General features: G+C 56.5%; 2 protein-coding genes across 2 annotated transcripts; one reads left to right on the forward strand and one right to left on the reverse strand.

Annotated features, from left to right (window-relative positions):
- The first annotated feature begins 11,872 nt into the window (after window positions 1–11,872).
- TOMM5 (translocase of outer mitochondrial membrane 5) lies at window positions 11,873–12,702 on the forward strand. Its single transcript, XM_062513563.1, has 2 exons — window positions 11,873–12,054; window positions 12,268–12,702. Exons 1-2 carry the CDS (start codon window positions 11,934–11,936, stop codon window positions 12,300–12,302), a joined length of 156 nt encoding a protein of 51 aa, XP_062369547.1. The 5' UTR covers window positions 11,873–11,933; the 3' UTR covers window positions 12,303–12,702.
- A 3,353-nt stretch (window positions 12,703–16,055) lies between these two features.
- Window positions 16,056–17,507, reverse strand: EMC4 (ER membrane protein complex subunit 4). Its single transcript, XM_062513354.1, has 5 exons — window positions 17,420–17,507; window positions 17,241–17,340; window positions 16,714–16,867; window positions 16,236–16,396; window positions 16,056–16,132 (listed from the first exon to the last, which is right to left on the reverse strand). The coding sequence occupies exons 1-5, from the start codon at window positions 17,494–17,496 to the stop codon at window positions 16,097–16,099; spliced, it is 528 nt and encodes a 175-aa protein (XP_062369338.1). The 5' UTR covers window positions 17,497–17,507; the 3' UTR covers window positions 16,056–16,096.
- Window positions 17,508–18,296: the final 789 nt, after the last annotated feature.

The following is an 18,296-nucleotide window of genomic DNA, read 5'->3' on the forward strand; positions in this document are numbered from 1 at the left end:
CGTGGCTCTGAGCTGTACCAGAAGACTCTTCTGGCACGACTGAGTGTCTCTGCAGCAAAGTTTTTGAAGGTCAGCCAGGTTTGGTGAGACATGGCTCACCAGAACAGTAACTCACCTATTTTCCACAGAGCTTCTAAAGGTGTTCTTGGAGATACAGCAGGGAGACAGCTGAGCCCAAGAACCAGGGTTAAAGCTCCCGTGGCACTCTGTGCTCAAACCACATCGGTTGTGCATGTACAAGAAACAGAATTCTTGCAAAAAGAAAATCTAAAAAAGAAAACAAAAAAAAACCAAAAAAAACCCAACAGTATGGCCATCCTGTGTGATAAGCTGTGATATCTGTCTGGTATTTGAGGAGATGAGCTGCACTCCTCGGGGGCTTGCCCACACTGAAGGCCAGCCCAAAATGCCAGATACACACTGCTGCTGCACGAGGGTCACAGGCACAGCTGGGGACAGAGGCACTGCTGCCCAAGGAGGGTGCAGAACCGAGTCCTCCCCCTGGCCACGAGTATCTGTGTGTGTGTGTGTCCTCACCCAGTACAGCAGAGCACAGGAAACACTCCTGCAGCACAGTGTGGCACTGTGTGACACTGCCAGACGTCATTAATGGGATTGAGCTCCCTGCAGACCAGTTTATCCCCCCACCCTCAGATCAGCTGCCATCTGATCACTGCCAGGGCCAGAGCAGAACTACTTCTGCACCTCAGGGTGGCCAAGCTGGTCCTCTGGCCTTCCCTGGTTCACAGAGAGAACCTGTGCTGTGCCAGAAACCTGTGATGTTCAGTACTTTTATGCATTACCAGGCAAAGAATACCCACCAGCATCACAAACCCCCTTCAAAAAGTTTTTTACAAGCTTTTTACTGCTTTTTGAGACCAGGACTTTTCCCTGTAAACAGATGCTACCAGGAAAAAAAAAAAAAACACAAAAAAACCTCAAAACAAGCAAACAAACCCCACAAATAAAAATAAAATAACTATAAAAAATAAAAACTTAAAAACACCCACAACAACAACCATTCCCATGCTCCATCCAGCTGCTGTAAATTAAGTGCAACCATTAGCAAGACAATTTGGCCCTTGTCAGCCCAGGGAAGGCAGGAGAGATTCTGCACCTGCATGTCCCCACTCTCCTCTCCCAGCTGACAGTGGTGAGGTTTTACACAGACACACTCTGGCTCCCAAGGAGCAGAATTAGTTTTAAAATATGAGTTTCTGGGTATGCAAAGACTTCAGGCACCAAACAAAATTGGTTTCAGCAAAGGCCACACATCCTTGACTGACTGGGGCATGAGGGGAGAAGCAAGAATAGCTTTGTGCATGGTGCATTACATACAAACTGAAGGAAATGATAAACAGAATGTCCAAGGTGGAAAGGAGGAAAATCAATACTTCCCTCCTGAATAGCTTTCACTCCTAAAAATAGGCTGGTGTGGAAGTGTGTGAAGACTTTCCTCCCTCCAGCTCCATCTCCCTGGACAAGAGCTGCCAGCACAGAAGGAATGTTTCCCTCTGCTCCCCTGACTTACAGCTCCTTTTCACAGTGAAGAAAAGAGCTGCCTCCCAGCACGTGGATGGATCCTCCTCCCCACCCCCTGCACACACAGTGCCAGAGCCAAGCAGCTCACCCTCTGAGAAGCACTGTCATGTCACTGGCAAACTGCACAACAAGGAAAAAAAATAACACCCCACCCCAGGAAAAAAAAAAATAAAGCAAAAAAAAAAAGCAGGACTCCACACATTGTGACTGATCTCTGTGTCCTGCTGCAGGTCTGGAACCAACCAAAGTGCCTCGGTTGCCAGAGTGCAACCAAGTGGAGTTCAGCACTCTAGAGTATTCCCATGGCCTTCCTGAGACTCTCCACAGGAAAAAGCTCAAGGTCAGGGCAGGCACCTCAGCAGGTTCCTCCACATCTACCAGTTGAGGTGATTCCCAACATGTGCTGGGAAGCAACTTTGGTATAGCCTTTTGGCAAATGTCAGCAAAGGAAGAACAAGACAAAAGGGAAAATACCTGAACATAAGAAATATTGATTCAGGAATGTTATGTCACATACAGAGCTATATCAGAAGAGCCCACAGCTTCTCTCCAGCTGTATAAAGTCAGGCTTTCCACAGAGAGAGAGCCCAGAGCACCAAACAGCTCTAAGCAACTATTTGACAGCAGATAGCTCAGCAAGAATTTAGAGGGTAATTCACTAAGCCTGACAGGAGAGAAACCCAGGATAAATAAATTACACAGAAACACATGTGGAAACCTGTGCCATCTGCCTGTTCCTGAAGGCTGAATGGGGGAGGTAGAGAGGCCACAGGCTGGGCAGAGGGTCTGCCATGTCCTTGCTATCACTCACATGTGTCCTTGCCTTGGCCTTCCCAACCAGTCCAGCCACAGAGGTTTCTCACCCATCTGGCCAGGTCAATTCACAGATGGGGAAAATGAGGCAACTGCCTCTCTAGCCAGTGTCAGCTGGAATTGAAGCAGGGAGAACTAAATGCTGCCTACAGATGTCCAGAATTCTTTTCTTTTCCAGCTTGGACTTTTCTCAGGTTGTACAACAGCTTTCCAAACATCTCCTTGCTGTAGAGAAACCCACATGGGAGCAAGAACAGAATCACAGAAGGAGATAAAGTGAAGGAAATGGTTCACTGAGGGCTTCCTCTCCTACACATTTGTAATTTCCGTCTCTAAACCTGCAGAGCCTCCTGGGCCAGCAAATCTGCTCCTCTGGAACGAGAGCGCCACATCTAATGGAGATCTAATGTTTCCCATCTCACAGCCCCTTTAGACCACTCAGACTTATCTCACACATCCCACCAGCAGGTTAAGTCTCACCCAAACCTGGAAACTTGGAAGGAGAAACTTCAGGAAGCTTCCCAGGACTGGAGCAAACACACCTGCAACAAGGAGCCACAAGAAGCTGTGAGACTGTCAGTAAAAATGCATGATGCTTGAGAGATGCGGGTCAGCAAACATACCCAGAGCAGGTTACCTGGGCAGGAGCCGGCAGGTGAGCTTCCAGTGCTCGGAGAGCCATGTGAGCGCACACAAATGGAGCAAACCTGCACGCTTTGGGCAGCGGTACAAACATCTCACACCCGTCAGAGAGCACTGCCTGCCTGCTGTCATTTGCAGCTCCGTGCCCCAGCTGCCCTGCGGGCACCCTCGGGGACGGAGATGGTCTCACACCGATGCCCCTGATATCCACATGTTGAAGTCACTCTGCTTCCTGCTCCCCCTCACCTCGGGAGAAATTTCTCTCACTGTTTTCCCCACTATGGTTAGGAAGGCTAAATCACTTTTGGCTGTGAACTCAACAGCTGAGAACCGTGGGGTGTTTTTTTGTTCGCTTATTTTGTTTTTAGAAGGAGCGGGGCGGCGCACGTGCATGGCTTCGTCGCACCGACAAGGAAACTAACCCACGGCATTTGGGGCAAGATCGGGCAGAAACCGCTAAAGCATGACCCCAACGCGCAGAGAGAGGCGCGGAGCCCGCGGCCCCGAACGGGAGACACGCTGTGGGAGCGGGACCGGCACCGGCACCTCCCGCAGCCGGCACCGACGGCGCGGACACCCCGGCGGGACCGGACCCGACTCGACCCGCCCGGAGAAGCCCCGCGCCCATCCCAAGCGATCCCCGTTACCTGCGGCCGGGAGCGCAGCACTACCGCGCCGGCGGGGCACGGACGGCATCCCAATGACAACCCCCGGGACCCGCCCCCGCATCCCGGGCCCGCCCCGCATCCCGCCCCTCGGCTGAGCTCGGCCCCGAGCCCCGAGCCCCGCGGGCACAGACGAGCACGCCGGACAGGAGCGGACACCGCCGGGAGCGGGGCTAGGTGCGGGCAGGACAGACAGACAGACCCCGCGCAGGGCACGGCCGGACGAGCATCCCCGCCGCCGTGCTCACCCTGTGCCCACAGCGCTTTCAGTGCCTGGCCCCTCGATCTCCGCGCGCTTGCTCTCCCCAAAGCCCATCAATGCCGAATTTCCCTGCACTCAGTTCCTCCCCCGGGGCTTCCTGCGACGAGCCCCGAATAATCCTGAACGTTCTTCCCGTGTGCCCCGCGGCTTGTCCAGTACCCCTGCGGATGGTCCTAGGGGTGTGCGGGGGTTGACCCTTAATGACAGATATCACCCCTGGAACAGGGTGCTGGGTTTCTCCAGGACAGCTGCGGACGGGACATCCCTTGCTCTGAGTCCCTAATTTGTGTGTCCCAGCTGTCCCTGGCCCCCCGGGCTCCGCCGGGCAGGGTTGGTGGGAGGTGGCAAGGCAGGGTGTTATTTGGGGTTCCCCCTCTGTCCTCCCCGGCTGTACAAAGCCGCGTTCCCCCACCCAAGCCCCGCGGGGGCCCCCGGGAATCGGCGGTGCCAAGGACACGGACAGACGGACACTGCCCGGCCCTGCGGACACGGGAACCCACATCCCCGGCGTCAGCTCTTCCTTCCTACCCTGGCACCTGCCCTTGCCGCGAAGGTGCCCTGCTTGGTGCGTGCCCTGCCCGGCCACCGCCGCAGCGCCGCATTTAGCACAGAGCTGGGCAGCACACGCCGACTGGCCCGCGGAGAGAAATCGATCGGCTCCGGTTTGTGCCTCCCCTCGCCCCTCCGGTCCCTCGCAGCATTTCTGCACTCTGAGTCCAGGTCACTGCCTGGCCTGCTCTCTCTGCCCCTTTTCCAGGAACTGTTCCTCTCCCAAAACAGCTCGCCCACAGAAAATAGTTATTTTTCTCTTCTGCTGACGTGCGAACTAAGTTTGGCACCTTTAATGAACAGTACTACCCTGTGGTCAATGAAAATGACAAAAAAAAATTAAAAAAAAAGAGGTTGGGGCCTGACATCTGAAATTAATGTAACATTAAACAGTGCTCAGAAAAAGGCTTTGCATCAGTTGCTGATTCATGCCGCTTCCCTGGGCAACGTGCATCACATCTCCCTTCCCACGTGGCCCTGGGTGATGTTTCCAAAGCAATCTACACAGGAAGCAAATGCTTAATTAAAAAAGAAAAAAAGCCCTGGTTGTTTATCCGGGGGGGGGGATGGTGAATACTGGTACCCACTAGCAAGACACATCTGAAGTCCATGCTGACCTATGAAACCTGAGATTTGGGCCTGTGTGGGGTGGACCTGAGCTGGAATGGTTGTATTCCCTCTAAGTAGTTACAGTTCCAGAAGTATGGGGAACAATAACTCAAAAAGTTACAGGACATTTTGTCTCTAAACAGCATTCATCATCACTCACATTTGGATCCTGTCACAGCTGACCTGTGAAAGCCTTCTGTCCTGGGAAACGTTTCAGAACTCCTTGGAAAGTTACAGCTTGTGGTTGCTGACATGCCAAGCTATGTCCATGAAGGATGAAACCTCTGGGAGCTCTCCCATCCATGACCTGAGCCTGGGGACCCACTCAGCTCCACGTCCTGCGATCCAGATGGCACCTCAGGAATGACTGGGATTAAGGACCTGGAAAGGATTAAGGACCTGGAAAACTCTGAAGAAGTACAGCCAAGATCTTGTGAAGGAGGAAATCCCTCCACATTTCACAGCAGAAAACCAGAACTTGCAGAGGGTCAGTCAGCCCCTCTGGGAGCTCCTCATGTAGGCGTGTCAGGGCTCCCTGGCCATGTTCGAGTGCCTCTGGGCTCAGGGTTTTGCTTGCAGGGGCCCTTGAGGACCAGCTCCAGCTCCAGGCAGTCTCCCTGCACTTCCACTGGGTGAGGCTGCAGACAGAGAACACCTTCACCCTCCTCCACTCTTCTACATGCTTGAATGATTCTGGTGCTCTTCATCATGAAGGTCAGCACACAGAACCTGCTGAAGACACCAGAAGTCACGTTCAACCTTAGTGCTGGTGCAGAAGGTGCTGTGGTTAGAGGTCACCATTTTTGTGGGTTCACATTTCCTCTGGTCTCTGTCCCACCCTGTTGTGGATCACAGGTAAATAGGTGACAAGTCTGAAATATTTCCCTCGAGGTTTCGACATTGCTTTACAGCATCTTCTTTGACTTCAAAGCTTCTGGGGGTGGTTTCACCACCAGAAGATCACAGCAGTGGGTGCAGCTCCACAGGTGACAGGCCACATTCACCTCTCCCAAGAGAAGAGGAAACAGCAGGAAGAGAAGCTCGCCTTGGACTGCCAGGAGTGCTGAGGAGCCCTGCACCCTTGTGATGACACAGCTCGCAAGTCCCAGACCATATCAGGACAGGACTGTCAGAGGGGTCAAAAAACCTACCTAGGGTGCTGAGAACACCCCTGGGATGCCCCAGTTGAGAACTTATGGGTGAATTCAAACTACCTGGCCTCAGGTGAGCAGGCTGGGACACATTCCAGTGTGGCTGGTCCAATGCCATGACTTCCACTCCTGGCTCTCTCAGGCTAGAAAGGGCAGCAGGCACAGGCTGCTGGCACTGCTGTGTCAGTGTGAGCACCCAGGGTGTCTGTGCTGGTGTGTGTGGCCAGCTTTGGGGAGCAGGGGGGCTGTAGGGCTGCCTTCTGCAAGAAGCTGCTGCTGGAAGCTTCCCCTGTGTCCTGCGGGGCCACAGCCACCAGCTCCAGGGCAGACCAATGGCTGGCCAAGGCTGAGCCCACCAATGGCACTGACACCTTTGGGATAACAGAGTTAGGAACAAAGAAGTTAAATCACAGGGGCTATTGGGGAGCCAAAGAAGAGAGGTGTGAGAAGATGTGAAAGACACAGCCCTGCAGACCCCCACATCAGTGCAGGAGGAGGGGAGAGGTGCTGGAGCTGGGATGTGCTGGCAGCCTGTGGAGGTGCACAGGAGTGCACAGACACACCTGCAGTTCTGGAGGACCCCACACTGGAGCACAGGGATGCCCAGAGGAAACTGTGACCCTGATAAATCTGTTCTGCCCATGACAATATTTGCTGAGCAATCTCTGCCTCACTTTATCTCAACCCACAAGCCAGTTGTTGTATTTCTTCTCTCCTGCCCATCCAAGGAGGGGAGAGGCACAGTGGCTCTGCAGACACACAGCGTCCAGCCAGCCCAAGACCCTGTGTGCAGGAGCCCTGTGAGCTGGGGCTCTCTGGCCACCCCTACTCAGCCTGGCTGCTTGCCCCTCCCGGGCTGGATCTCTCGTGCTGGGCAGTCCAGCAGCCTGGCAGGGGCAGTGGAGGAGGCAGGACCACTGCTACAGCCCCTCCACGCTACCTTGGGGTGCTTTGCCAGCCTCGTCCAGCTGTGGGGAGCAGCTGCTGCGGGCACAGAGTGCTGCTGCTGGCAGGAGGTGTGATCCTGGGGGAGCAGACACTCTGCTGCCTGGACCCGGTGCAGGCAGAGGGGTCAGGGTGGGCTCGAGCCAATGGGTGACAAGGTGTTCACTACTGGGACAGGGCAGCAGGTCTGTCCGGGAATGGCTGCTGGGCCGGTGACCTCTGAGGTGAAGGAAGCTCCTCCCCGTGACCCAGCCCGTGGCTTCCCGTGTCACACACGGGTGCTGCCCAGTACCAGTATCCAGACGTGTGGAGGGGCTGCGGGCAGAGCCGGAGCCCTGTCCTGCTGCTCCTCCTCCTCCTCTGCCAGCACCAGGGACCGTCCTGTGCCCAGCAGGAACTGTCCCGTGCCCCCACACCATCCTGGGAAGCCGGGAGGCACCTGTGAGCTGGCAGGAGCCACCCGTGCTCTGGTGTGACGGGTCTGGAGCCCCTGGAGAAGGCAGGAGGACGGGCTGCACCTCGCTGGGCAGACATGGAAGAAGCTTGTCCGTGGGCACAAAGCCAGGTGCTGCCATTAGTGCTGTATTAATATCGATTCCTTGGCTGTGGCAGCAGCACCAAGGCTCCAGCATCACCTGCTCTGCCTCTCCGTGGTGCTTCTGCCAGGCTGCCCAGACCCTCTGCAAAGCCCTTGTCCTGCATCTCTGACAAGCACCCTGGCACCAGTCCCTGCTGTTCCTCCACGTCTCACCAGTGGACGCCAAGGGGCCAGGCCAGGCTGACGTTGCCTTTTCCAGGAGGAAGGCATGCTGCCCTTCCAGCTGTCTGATGAGCCATCTCCACAATGCACGAGCAGCTGCAGAAACACCACTGGACAGCGCCTAAAGGGCCACTCCACAGAACGTTTTTATCATGGAGAACCAGTCCACTGTGGTGAGTTCCTTGCTCCTAGAAACCTGACTAAGGTTTCAAAAATATTTTCAGGGCAGTTTTAATTTCTGTGGGCTATTTATTTCCTGCTGTCTGCACCAGATCCATCTTAGCATAGTTCCAGGACTTCATGGGAGCAGGGGAACCCAGTGGGGAGGTAAGCCTGAGTTTCAGCTGGCGTGTCTGGGCTCTGCCAGATTCCCAGGCAGCTCTGCCCAGCCATCCCCTCCTGAACATCCCACCCAGCATGCAGCCCGGCCACTGTCACCTACAGGCTCCATTCCTTGGCTAGGGGAGCTTGTTTACACCTAGATCCCACAGTTTTCCAGAAAGATTACCTGCAGCAATGGCAAGAGGAAGCCAGAACCAAAGCTGCCTGCTGGTTTTGCCCTTGAGTGAGGAGACAGCCAGACTGTGCTTGTCCACACTCCTTGACTCACGTGGTCCTGAACTGGCACGTGGAGCGAACTCGCGAGGCTGGCCTGTAAACTGATGGAAGCTCTTATCCTGTGTCAGTTTCTCAATGTGCTCTCAGCTAGAAAAAAGGTAAACCTGTTTCTAAACAATGTGAGGAAGTGACAGGGACTGCCAAAGTCCTGCACCCACAGTGCACTGCTGAGTGTTTGGCCCTTTCCCCTGGGTGTCCTCAGGGCTGCCAGGGACAGCAGTGCTGCTGCCTCTCCGTGCTCCCCTCCTGTCTCCTGGGACAGCAGGTGTGATGTGCATCCCATTGGTGCCTGATGAAGAGCTGTTTGCACACCTACTGGGCTCATACAATAGTTATTCTTCCAAACCCACTGTCCTATGGAACCACACAATGCTCATTCTGTGGGATCATGTCAAACATTAACCAAGAGGAACGGGAGAGTCACCAGTTCAGTTATGCCAGTTCCGCTCCATATTTGTTAAGTCACACCAGTTCCTCAAGTCCTCAGCTGAAACTCTGGGGTCTGTGACCACCAAGAGACCCCCAGGACAGAAGAATCCACAAGCAAAGGGAAGGGAACATAAGTTAGTAATTTTGGGGAAATTACTGTCCTATACATGCTTATTCCAGGAAAATAAATTACTGTGTCAGTGAAATATAGAAACTAAACAGGAGCTTTTCCTGTGCTCAACATGCACAGTATTTCAGAGGACATATCCCCTCATGCATCTAACCAAATCAACAATGGCAGGTTCTTAGTGCTCTGTTGTTGTTAGGGATTTGATCAACTGATTTTGTTACCACCATGGCCAAAACAACTATGGTTCAGTGCACACAAGGGCTGCTTGGCTGAGTGTGATCATAGCACTGGCACATTTGCAGATCTCTGCAATCCCTTTCCACATTCCTTGACCCTTCTTCCAATCCTTGTACTTCCTTTGTCTGCTCAGTCTCCTCCCAGAGGAACAGACAGCCTGTAATTGTTTTTTTCCCCATTGCTATCACGTGGGGTTTTTCCAAGATCATTAAAGTGTCTAATTTTTAAGATCTAATTTGGTATTTCTGACAGCTTTATCTTGGTATTATCTGGGCATTATGTGCTACAACTGACACAGCTGAGAAGTTCTGGCCTTGCTCCTGGAGGCTTGCAGTGCTTCTTGCCAGCTGCCTGTGGAGTCTATCTATCCTCTCCTCACACCACTGTTCCATAACAGGAGTGTCTCCAGCTGTCCCTGTGGTAATGCCAGCACATCTTGTCAGCTTCTCATGCTGTTACCCACCACACACAGGTCGTGCCATGCTCTGATCAGACACCTCAAGGCAGTACCCAGTCAGCAGGTTGCAGTCTTTCTGCAGCTCCAGGGAATGGAAGGTAATACTCTCCTGCAATTATGGGCCTGAAGACAGGATATGCACTGTCCAAGCTTTAGAGCTTGGAGATTTGAGGGAAATCTGGAAAGTTGCCACAAAACATTTTAAGGACAGCTCAGGACATTGTCAAAACCCAAAGCCAAGGCCTTCTCTCCCTTGCCAGCCACTTCACACCTGAAGTCTGTGGCCTATCCAGTGGGAACATCTTCCATGGGAAATGTTTCTCACCCCTCCATCTCACAAAGGACAGAGCAGAATGGGGTGGTTACAGTGGAACAGCTTGTGGCAAGACCTCCCCAGTCCCTGTCCTGGCAGAGTACTGCTCCTTAGCAGCAGTCGTGTCCCCTCCTTGCTCCAGTCTCTGCTCAATATTGCACCATGTCTCATTCAGCTTTGCCCAGACTTGCTCACATTCCTTCTTCTCCTCCTCAGCCATGCTTGGGAAAACAGCCTCCCTCCCACTTTTCCAACATAAAGCGAGACTGGGAGGAACAGCAGGCACAAAATGCACGATGAGACTCCTTGGTCTTCTGCCAAAGTGGGCTCGGACCCTGCCAGTCTGTTCCTGTTAGCAAAGACTGGAGAGAGCCACCTGCCAGGATAAATAATGAGGTTTCCTGGAGCTGGCACAGCCATGAGCGTGTCAGCGGGGGATCTGGGCAGCTGTGTTGTGTTTTCCCTTGGGACGGTGCTGGAAACCTCTCGGGAAGGCAGCGCTACATCTGCTGTGCTGGGACAAGCTGGCAAACTGGGACTGCACGTTCTGTGACTGGTGGCTGTGGGGTGCTTTGGGAACGCTGCTCCTTGGACACTTGGCACAGGCCTGAAGCCAGGAAAGCTCAATTAGCCCTGTAATCACCAGCACAGTGGGAGTAGCTGCTGTGCAATTGCCTTTGCCTCGGGTCACAGGCGGCTTAGCAAAGAGAAATCCCTTTCTCTATCTGGCTAGTTGCAGAGCCCGAGCATCTTGTGAGGATGCTGAGTGGAGCCACGTGGCTCCACCTGCTCACCTGCCCCTCTCAGGCAGCTCTAGAGCCTGTGTCCACCTCGGGAAGCATTCCTTGTGCTAAGTGCTGCCAGTATGCTGAACTGCACAGCTGGAGGGTGTCACTGCTCCCCTAGGAAAGGGTGTCACTTGGCGTTCAAGCTTTGGGCACTTTGGGCCTCAGGAAAGGAGATTTAACGCCTGAAAACGAGCGGCCCCCGAGCTCTCAGTGTGTCCAGGCCTTGGGACTGAGAGGCCTGTTTGCTACAGTTACCCAGTTCCATCATTAATTAGTGCTCTCCCTGCTGCTGGGTAACGATTCCCCCACTGCTCTCACCCCAGTTAGTGCCCTGCTCAGTCTGTCTCTGCTGTGGGTGGGGGTTCCTGGGGTCACTGCCAGGCCCTGCCCTGCTGGAATCGCTGTTCCCAGCCCAGCCCGATTGCTGAGCTGCCTTGAGGAGTTTCTTCCTTACGGTGGGAGGTCCGTCTGATGTCCTTGTGGCCCTTCAGTCCTGCCCTGCCTGTGTCCACTGCCAGGGAAATGTCTCTGGCTGGATGCTGCTCACCTCCCCCGGGCCCCAGACCACTGCGGCCTGGCCAGCCCTGACCCTCACCGAGGCAGTTCCCCCGAGCAGGGATTTGTCTTCCCGAGGCCTGGACACACTGAGAGCTCGGGGGCCGCTCGGTTTCAGGCATTAAATCTCCTTTCCTGAGGCCCAAAGTGCCCAAAGCTCCAAGGCCAGAGGGGGTTCCTAAGGGAGTTGTGGCACCCTCCAGCCGTGCTGGACAGCTGCCCGTGCCCGCGGAGGGCTCGCGACACGTTGGGAATGGAGCTGTCCCGGTCCTTCTCCCCGGTCCCAGGCCCGGTTCCGCTCCCCTCACAGCCAGGCGGAAGCGACGCTTTTCCACGCTCCGTGCGCATGCGTCCGCCACGGTCACGTGACGCACACCGCATCCGGTCACGTGGTTCCGCCGCGCGTGGGGAACGAGCCGGGGCCGGGTCAGGATCGGGGCCGTGAGCGGGATCGAGCTCTGGTCCGGGATGTTCCGCATCGAGGGACTGGGGCCCAAGATGGACCCGGAGGAGCTCAAGCGGAAAATGCGCCGCGACGTCCTCGCCTCCGTCCGCAACTTCCTCATCTACGTCGCTCTGCTGCGGATCAGTGAGTGACGGGCATGTGCCGGGCCGCGATCCCGGGGTGTGCCGAGCCCGAGCTCCCGGCTTGTGCCGCATCTCGGTGCCGTGCCGGCGCCGCCGTGGCGCGGGCACAGCGAGGGCGATGTCTCGGCCTGGGTCGGGGTGTCTGAGATGCTGCACAAACTCGCAGTGATCTCGCCGCTGACCGGGTTTGACTCCGCGCTGTTTTCTCTGTCAGCTCCGTTCGTCCTGAAGAAGCTGGACAGTATATGACCCCTCCGGACCCAGCGCGTGAACCTGCGGAATGAACTGCAGCTGCTCTCCCCCGGGCGCTAATCAAACGTGGTGTCAGAGGCAGGCACCCAGCGCCAGACGGTTCCAAACGCCTCACCTCAGCATGTCCAGCCGGGAGTGACCGCCGGGTTGGCAGCATGGGCAGGGCCCCTGGTCCCTGCAGGTGAATCCTGGCCGTGGAACGCTCCGTGGTGTGGTCCAGGAGTGACTCGTGACAGAACATTCCCTGTGCTGTTAACAAAGCCCCTGTCCATCTCGCACATGCTGCCCTGTGCTGTGGCTGCCCACCCCACCCACCTGTCCATGTGCAATGTCCAGTCTCCCCTGCATCCAGCTCACAAACGATTTGAAATAAAGGGGAGAGCAGCTGTGTCACTGGGCCCTGGTTGCACTTTGTATTTAATAATCACTAGGTAAGATGGAGATGTCTGGGATTATTTCCCTGGCTGCTGCCTTGAGCTCCCCACTCCTCGCAGGGGGGGAGGTGGAGCAGAGGAGCGCTGGGTGCAGGTGGGATGTGTTTCCCTGGTGCTGCAGGTCGCACAGGGCATCACAACACAGCAGTGCCAGGGTAGGGCAGCTCGGTGCCTCCCCACCTGCCCCTGCCAGCTCTCCCCAGCCCAGGAGCACTGGGATCTGTCCTTGGCTCACGGGATGTGGGCTCAGCCCCGGGCCGGGGGGGCCTGGAAGTGCAGCTCAGTTTTGGGAATAGGGTGTTAATCTGGGACTGTCACCACGTCCCTTGGAGACTCCCTGCCTGGAGCTTCAGGTGCCTGCTGCATCCAGGGAAATTAGCCATCCACCTATGGCTCTGGATTCCCCTGGGTAATGAAATCCTGGGCATTCCTGAGCTCAGCTGACCTGGTGGCTGCAAGGAGAAAGATGCCTTTCCCCCTGTTGTCTCAGAAGGGGGATTTTTCCTTCTGCTCTGGCCCAGGGATATCCATGCCAGATCCTGGTGCTGGGGACAATGCTGGGAACAGTCCTGACAGCAGGGTTAGGGCTCTAAAGGTCTGGCTGTGGTGAATGTGGTGTGAGTGTTGCACACTGACCTTGGGGGAAAAGGATATAAAGCCGCACAAAGGTGTCCCCAGGTCCAGCAGAAACCAGATCCATGTGGGATCTATGTGGGATCCCCAGGCACTCCTTGGAGCAGCTGTTCCTCTGCCTTGGTGCTCTCACAAATGATCCAACCATCCCAGTTCTGTGCCCCTGCCAGGAGGGAAGCTCTGTATGATTTTACAGCACTAGCCAGGCATCTCTTCAGAAACTCTTCCCACTAGTAATCCACATTGGTGTCTCACCTGACAGGCCACTGGTTTTGCTATCAGGTGTCCCTTCACAGGGCAGGCTGTCATTCCCAGGGACTGTGTCACCTGCTGTGTCCCAGCTGCTGTGCCAGGATGATCAGTGGTGTCTGAGCTCCAACGGGATCAGTGTGGCCTTTCCAAAGCTTTAGGGAATGGGGCAGACTCGGGGGAAGGAGACCCTCTCACTGGCATTAGTGTGCAGTGCCCCTGGGAGACACCCTGGAGCAGGCAGCCACCACAGCTGGAAAGACAGGGAAAACTGCCAGGAAACACCAGAGCTGTGGCTCATGGACCTGATTCCAAGTGGCCAAGAAGGCCAATGGCCCCGGGGCTGTATCAGGGGTAGTGTGGCCAGCAGGGCAGGGCAGCGACTGTCCCTGTGCTGGCACTGCTGAGGCTCCATCTCGAGGATGTGTCCAGCTCTGGCCCCTCAGTTCAGGCAGGACCTTGAGGGGCTGGAGAGTCCAGGGGCTGGAGAATTCCCAAGGGAGCTGGAGAGGGGCTCAGCATGGAGAAAAGGGGCAGCAGGGGGGATCCTGTGGCTCTGCACAACTCCCTGACAATGTTGCTGTATGAAGAATTGATTGCACCTGCTGGGTTAATACAATGATCATTTAGCAAAATCATTAGACTATGGAAGTGCACAATCAAAAGTACAACAAACATTAACCAAGGAAAGGAATAAGAAACTACACTCCATTGATTGAAAGCCTCACAAATTAATGAGCTAGGCCAGTTATGTCAGCCTTTCTCCTAACTGGGCACAGTAGCACCGATTCACTGAGTAGTCAGGCACAACTAATGTGGGGTCACATTAGAGACCACCAAAGACACCCCTGGGCCAGGAGAACGCATGTGCTGGTGAGAGGGAACGTGTGTCAATGACTCCAGGGAAGCTGTTACCACACGTGTTTGTTCTGGGAAAACCTGTGAGCATGCACATAAAACAGCGTGGGAACAGGAGCCTGTCCTGTGGTCAGCATGCACAGTATTTCAGAGGAGACAACCCCTCATGGCTCCAGATGGATGAAGAATGGCTGCTGCTTCATGCTGCAATGCTTTAGGGAGGTTTATTTTTACTGAATGTTGGTAGCAGGAGGGGACAGCTGGGGGGGACTTGGGATCTGCTCCCAGGGAACAGGGACAGGAGCAGAGGGAACGGCCTCGGGCTGGGCCGGGGTAGCTCAGGGTGGACAGCAGCAGGAATTTCCCCATGGAAAGGGTGCTCAGGGATTGGAAGTGCCCAGGGAGGGTTGGAGTGCCCATCCCTGGAGGTGTCCCAGGAATTCCTGGGGGTGGCACCCAGAGCTCTGGGCTGGGGACAGGGTGTGCATGGGGGACAGGTGGGACTCCATGGGCTGGGGGCAATGAGTCTGTGGGAGGCCACTGGGAAAGGCGTGGGGCTCCACCGGTCAGGGGCCTCATGTGGGACGTGTAGCCATGGTAAAATGCTGTGCTTGTGGTCACCATGCCCAGGGACACCCCGGGACATGACACAGCCAGCTCAGCTGAGGGAGGTGGGACATCCATCATGTTTCCATTGACTGCACCAGAAGGAGGCCCTCCCCCATCCCAGGCTCTCAGTGCTGCTGTGGTGCCACTGGGAAGACTGGGAACTGGTGGGATATACTGGGATTGGGCTCTGGGCCATGGTAACACCATCCTGGACTCCTGGATCATACTCCAAGTCCTGCAGAGGACACGAGGCTATACTGGGAGGGACTGGTCCATACTGGAAAGAAGAGGTTTGGGCTCTACTGGGAGCAGCAGTGGAAGAAATTACTGGAAAAAAATGGGGAAGTATGAAAGAACAAGGGAAAGGGCAAAAATGGGGCACAAATGGCCAAGAAGTAGTGAGAAAAACAATCAGACTGGGGAAACTACCAAAATAAAATGGTGAAATGTAGTAGAAACCAGCAGTGTGGGCACCATCCCAGTGTGGAACCACTGTTCTCAGTACAATACTGGCCTTCACCACAAGTCTCCTGGCACAGTCCCAGTACGTACCCAGTGCAATACTAGTGAGCCACAGCTCTTCAGGCAGGATCCCAGTATGATACCAGTGCTCTCAGGATGACACCAGCATGCCCCACAGTCAAATCAGGATCCTGATATGATCCCCAGTGTTCCCAGTATGAACCCAGGGCTTCAAGTACAGAGCCAACCTCAGGCTGCAGCTCTCCACAAGTATATTCCAGTGTTCCCAGTATGCCCCCCAGTGTGGCTCTGAGTGTGACTCCAGTGAATGCCCCAGTACAGGCCCCAAGGCTCCCAGTGCTCCCACTGCAGGTCCCAAGGTTCCCAGGGTGCTCCCAGTGGTCCCAGTACAGCCAAATAAACAATTTTTTGGTTCACTCCAAAGCAGTGTTCCCTTGGGTGAGTCCCCAAACCTTCAGAATTCCCCCCAGAAACGACATCACCATCCTGCCATTGCCTTTATTGGTGGGTGGGCGCAGGGGGGGGTCACAAGATCAGGCCCCCTCCAGTGAATTCCATTCGCTGCCAAGAGAGGGGAGAGAGGAGGGAGTGAGTGGGGGGACTCAGGTGTCCGACACCCCAGGACCCTTGACTCTGTGAGGTGTCCCCAGGACCCCAGGCTTACCTGAGGGGGCGTGACAAAGGCCAGCCAGTCAGAAGGGCGGGTGGGCAGCAGCCCCATGGCCTGGCACTTGTAGAGGGCCAGTGCCAGCCCCAGCCCATTCCCCACCAGGAACACGAGACCCTGTAGTGCCCGCCGGCTTGAGCTCTCCAGGGCCTTCAGTGCTGGGGGGGACAGAGGGAATCGGGGTGCCTGTCAGTGACCCCCAGACCTGGCACAGGGGTCAAGAGAGGTGGGGAGCATCACACGGGGAGTGCTGGACAGAGGGGAATGATGTGGAGATGACTGTGGAGCTGTGGGAGACATCTGAGTGTCCATGGTAGACCTGGGGGGCTGTGGGGTCATCTGGGGGCGGGGGGGGGCTGTGGGGATGTCTAAGGGACTGTGGGGACACCTGACGGACTGTGGAACATTCAGGGGCCTGCAGGACACTCAGGGGGCTGTGGGAACACCCAGGGGTCTGTCCCCTCGCAGGACTCACTGGCAGACAGAGACATGAGGGCCTGCAGCGGGCGCCAGCCCATCATGCAGACCATCATGGCCGGGAAGATGGAGATGGTGTTTCCAGCCATGTACATGATGAACAGGTTCATGGGGATCTGCTTCAGCGGCGCCAGAGCCACGTCCCAGCAGCGCTGCAACGACAGAGGGCCAGGTATGGGGTATGGGGACCCGGCCTTTGGGGGGACCCGGGACGGGGACCACCCGCGAGGTGTGCCCGGGGCTGGGCGACCCGCACGGCCGGGGCAGGGCAGGGACCAGGGGCAGCCCCGGGCAGAGACCACCTCCGCGGGGCCTGAGGCAGGGCCCGGCCCCTGCGGCTGTCCGGGATGTCGGGAACCCGCGTATCTGGACCAGGGACCACCCGTGAGGACCCGGGGGCACCCGGGCCAGGGACCGCCCCCGCGGGCAGAGACCGCTCCTGCAGAGCTGTCCGAGCTGCGTAGGGACACACAGGACACCCCCCCAGCCGGGCGGAGTGCTGGGCGTCCCCCCGCTCCCTCACACCTTCTCCATGAGGATCTTGTCGCTCTCGTGGACGCCGCCCTCCCCCAGCTGCCGGTCAGCGAACCCGAGCGGGCCGCGGCCCTCGGCGGCTCCGCGGGGCCTGGGGGACAGCGGGGCGGGTGAGCGGGGAAGCTCTCGGTATCCCGGCCCCGCCGTGACCCCGAGCCCCCGCGCCTCACCGTCCCCCCGGCGCCGCCCCCAGGTCCAGAGACCACTTGAACCGGCGGCTCCGGAGCGCCGCCGCCGCCGCCGCCATGTCCGCGCCGAGTCACGTGGGCAGGCACGTGTGCGGTCACGTGGGGGCACGTAAGGACCCCATCCCGCTCCCTCTTGTTTCCCCTTTCTTCCACAGCCTTCCACTCTGCTTCTCTGGCTGTACTGAGGATTTGCTTACGGGGGGAGGCATGCTTTTGGGTGGGGCTTATATTTGTTTTATATTAGTTTTAAAAATAATTTTTATTTGGTAGGGGTAGCCTCTCCCCAGTACGGACCCCATTTTACATCTTTCACAACTCCCCGTTGCCCCCCATTACGGAGCCCAAAACCCCATTGAACGCCGCTACCCCGGCCCATATCCCTCACTGCTGGCGACTGTTGCTTGCCCTCGGACCCGTTATTGCCCCCCGTTAATGCCTCCCACCCGCGCACTGCTCCTCACTGATCCCACAACCACTGCGCATGCGCGGCGAGACGCGCCAGCACCGCCCCACACACCACGTGGCCCAGCCAATACCGCCTTCCTATTGGTAGTGATGACGCAAGCCCCGCCCAGTGAGGCTTGCCGTGCGTCACCTCCTGACGCCGCCATCCTCGGAAGGTCACAGCGGGGTGTTAAAGCCATTTCTGCGGCTACGCCGCCATATTGGGTGTACGGGGAATGATGCACCCCCAAGGGGCACCACGTTGGGTGTTCCACCAGCACCATTCCCAAGGTGTGTCCGTGTCCCCACCCTGCGGGTCCCTGGAGCCAGCAGGTACCAGGACACGTACACCAGACCTGTCGCTGTGTGTGCCCCTCTCAGGAGACCCTATGGGCACTGGATGGACTCAAGAGGC

This window comes from Cinclus cinclus, chromosome Z, assembly GCF_963662255.1.
Source record: "Cinclus cinclus chromosome Z, bCinCin1.1, whole genome shotgun sequence".
Lineage (NCBI taxonomy): Eukaryota > Metazoa > Chordata > Aves > Passeriformes > Cinclidae > Cinclus > Cinclus cinclus.

What these genes read in the sequence shown, in the direction of transcription:
- TOMM5 (XM_062513563.1), top strand. Translation starts at nt 11,934, where the DNA reads ATGTTCCGCATCGAGGGACTGGGGCCCAAGATGGACCCGGAGGAGCTC. An exon ending in CGTCGCTCTGCTGCGGATCA is followed by an intron (nt 12,055 to 12,267) that starts GTGAGTGACGGG and finishes TTTCTCTGTCAG; the next exon opens with CTCCGTTCGTCCTGAAGAAG.
- EMC4 (XM_062513354.1), bottom strand. Translation starts at nt 17,496, where the DNA reads ATGGCGGCGGCGGCGGCGGCGCTCCGGAGCCGCCGGTTCAAGTGGTCT. An exon ending in CCTCATGTCTCTGTCTGCCA is followed by an intron (nt 16,397 to 16,713) that starts GTGAGTCCTGCG and finishes TGTCCCCCCCAG; the next exon opens with CACTGAAGGCCCTGGAGAGC. An exon ending in CCTTTGTCACGCCCCCTCAG is followed by an intron (nt 16,133 to 16,235) that starts GTAAGCCTGGGG and finishes CTCTCTTGGCAG; the next exon opens with CGAATGGAATTCACTGGAGG.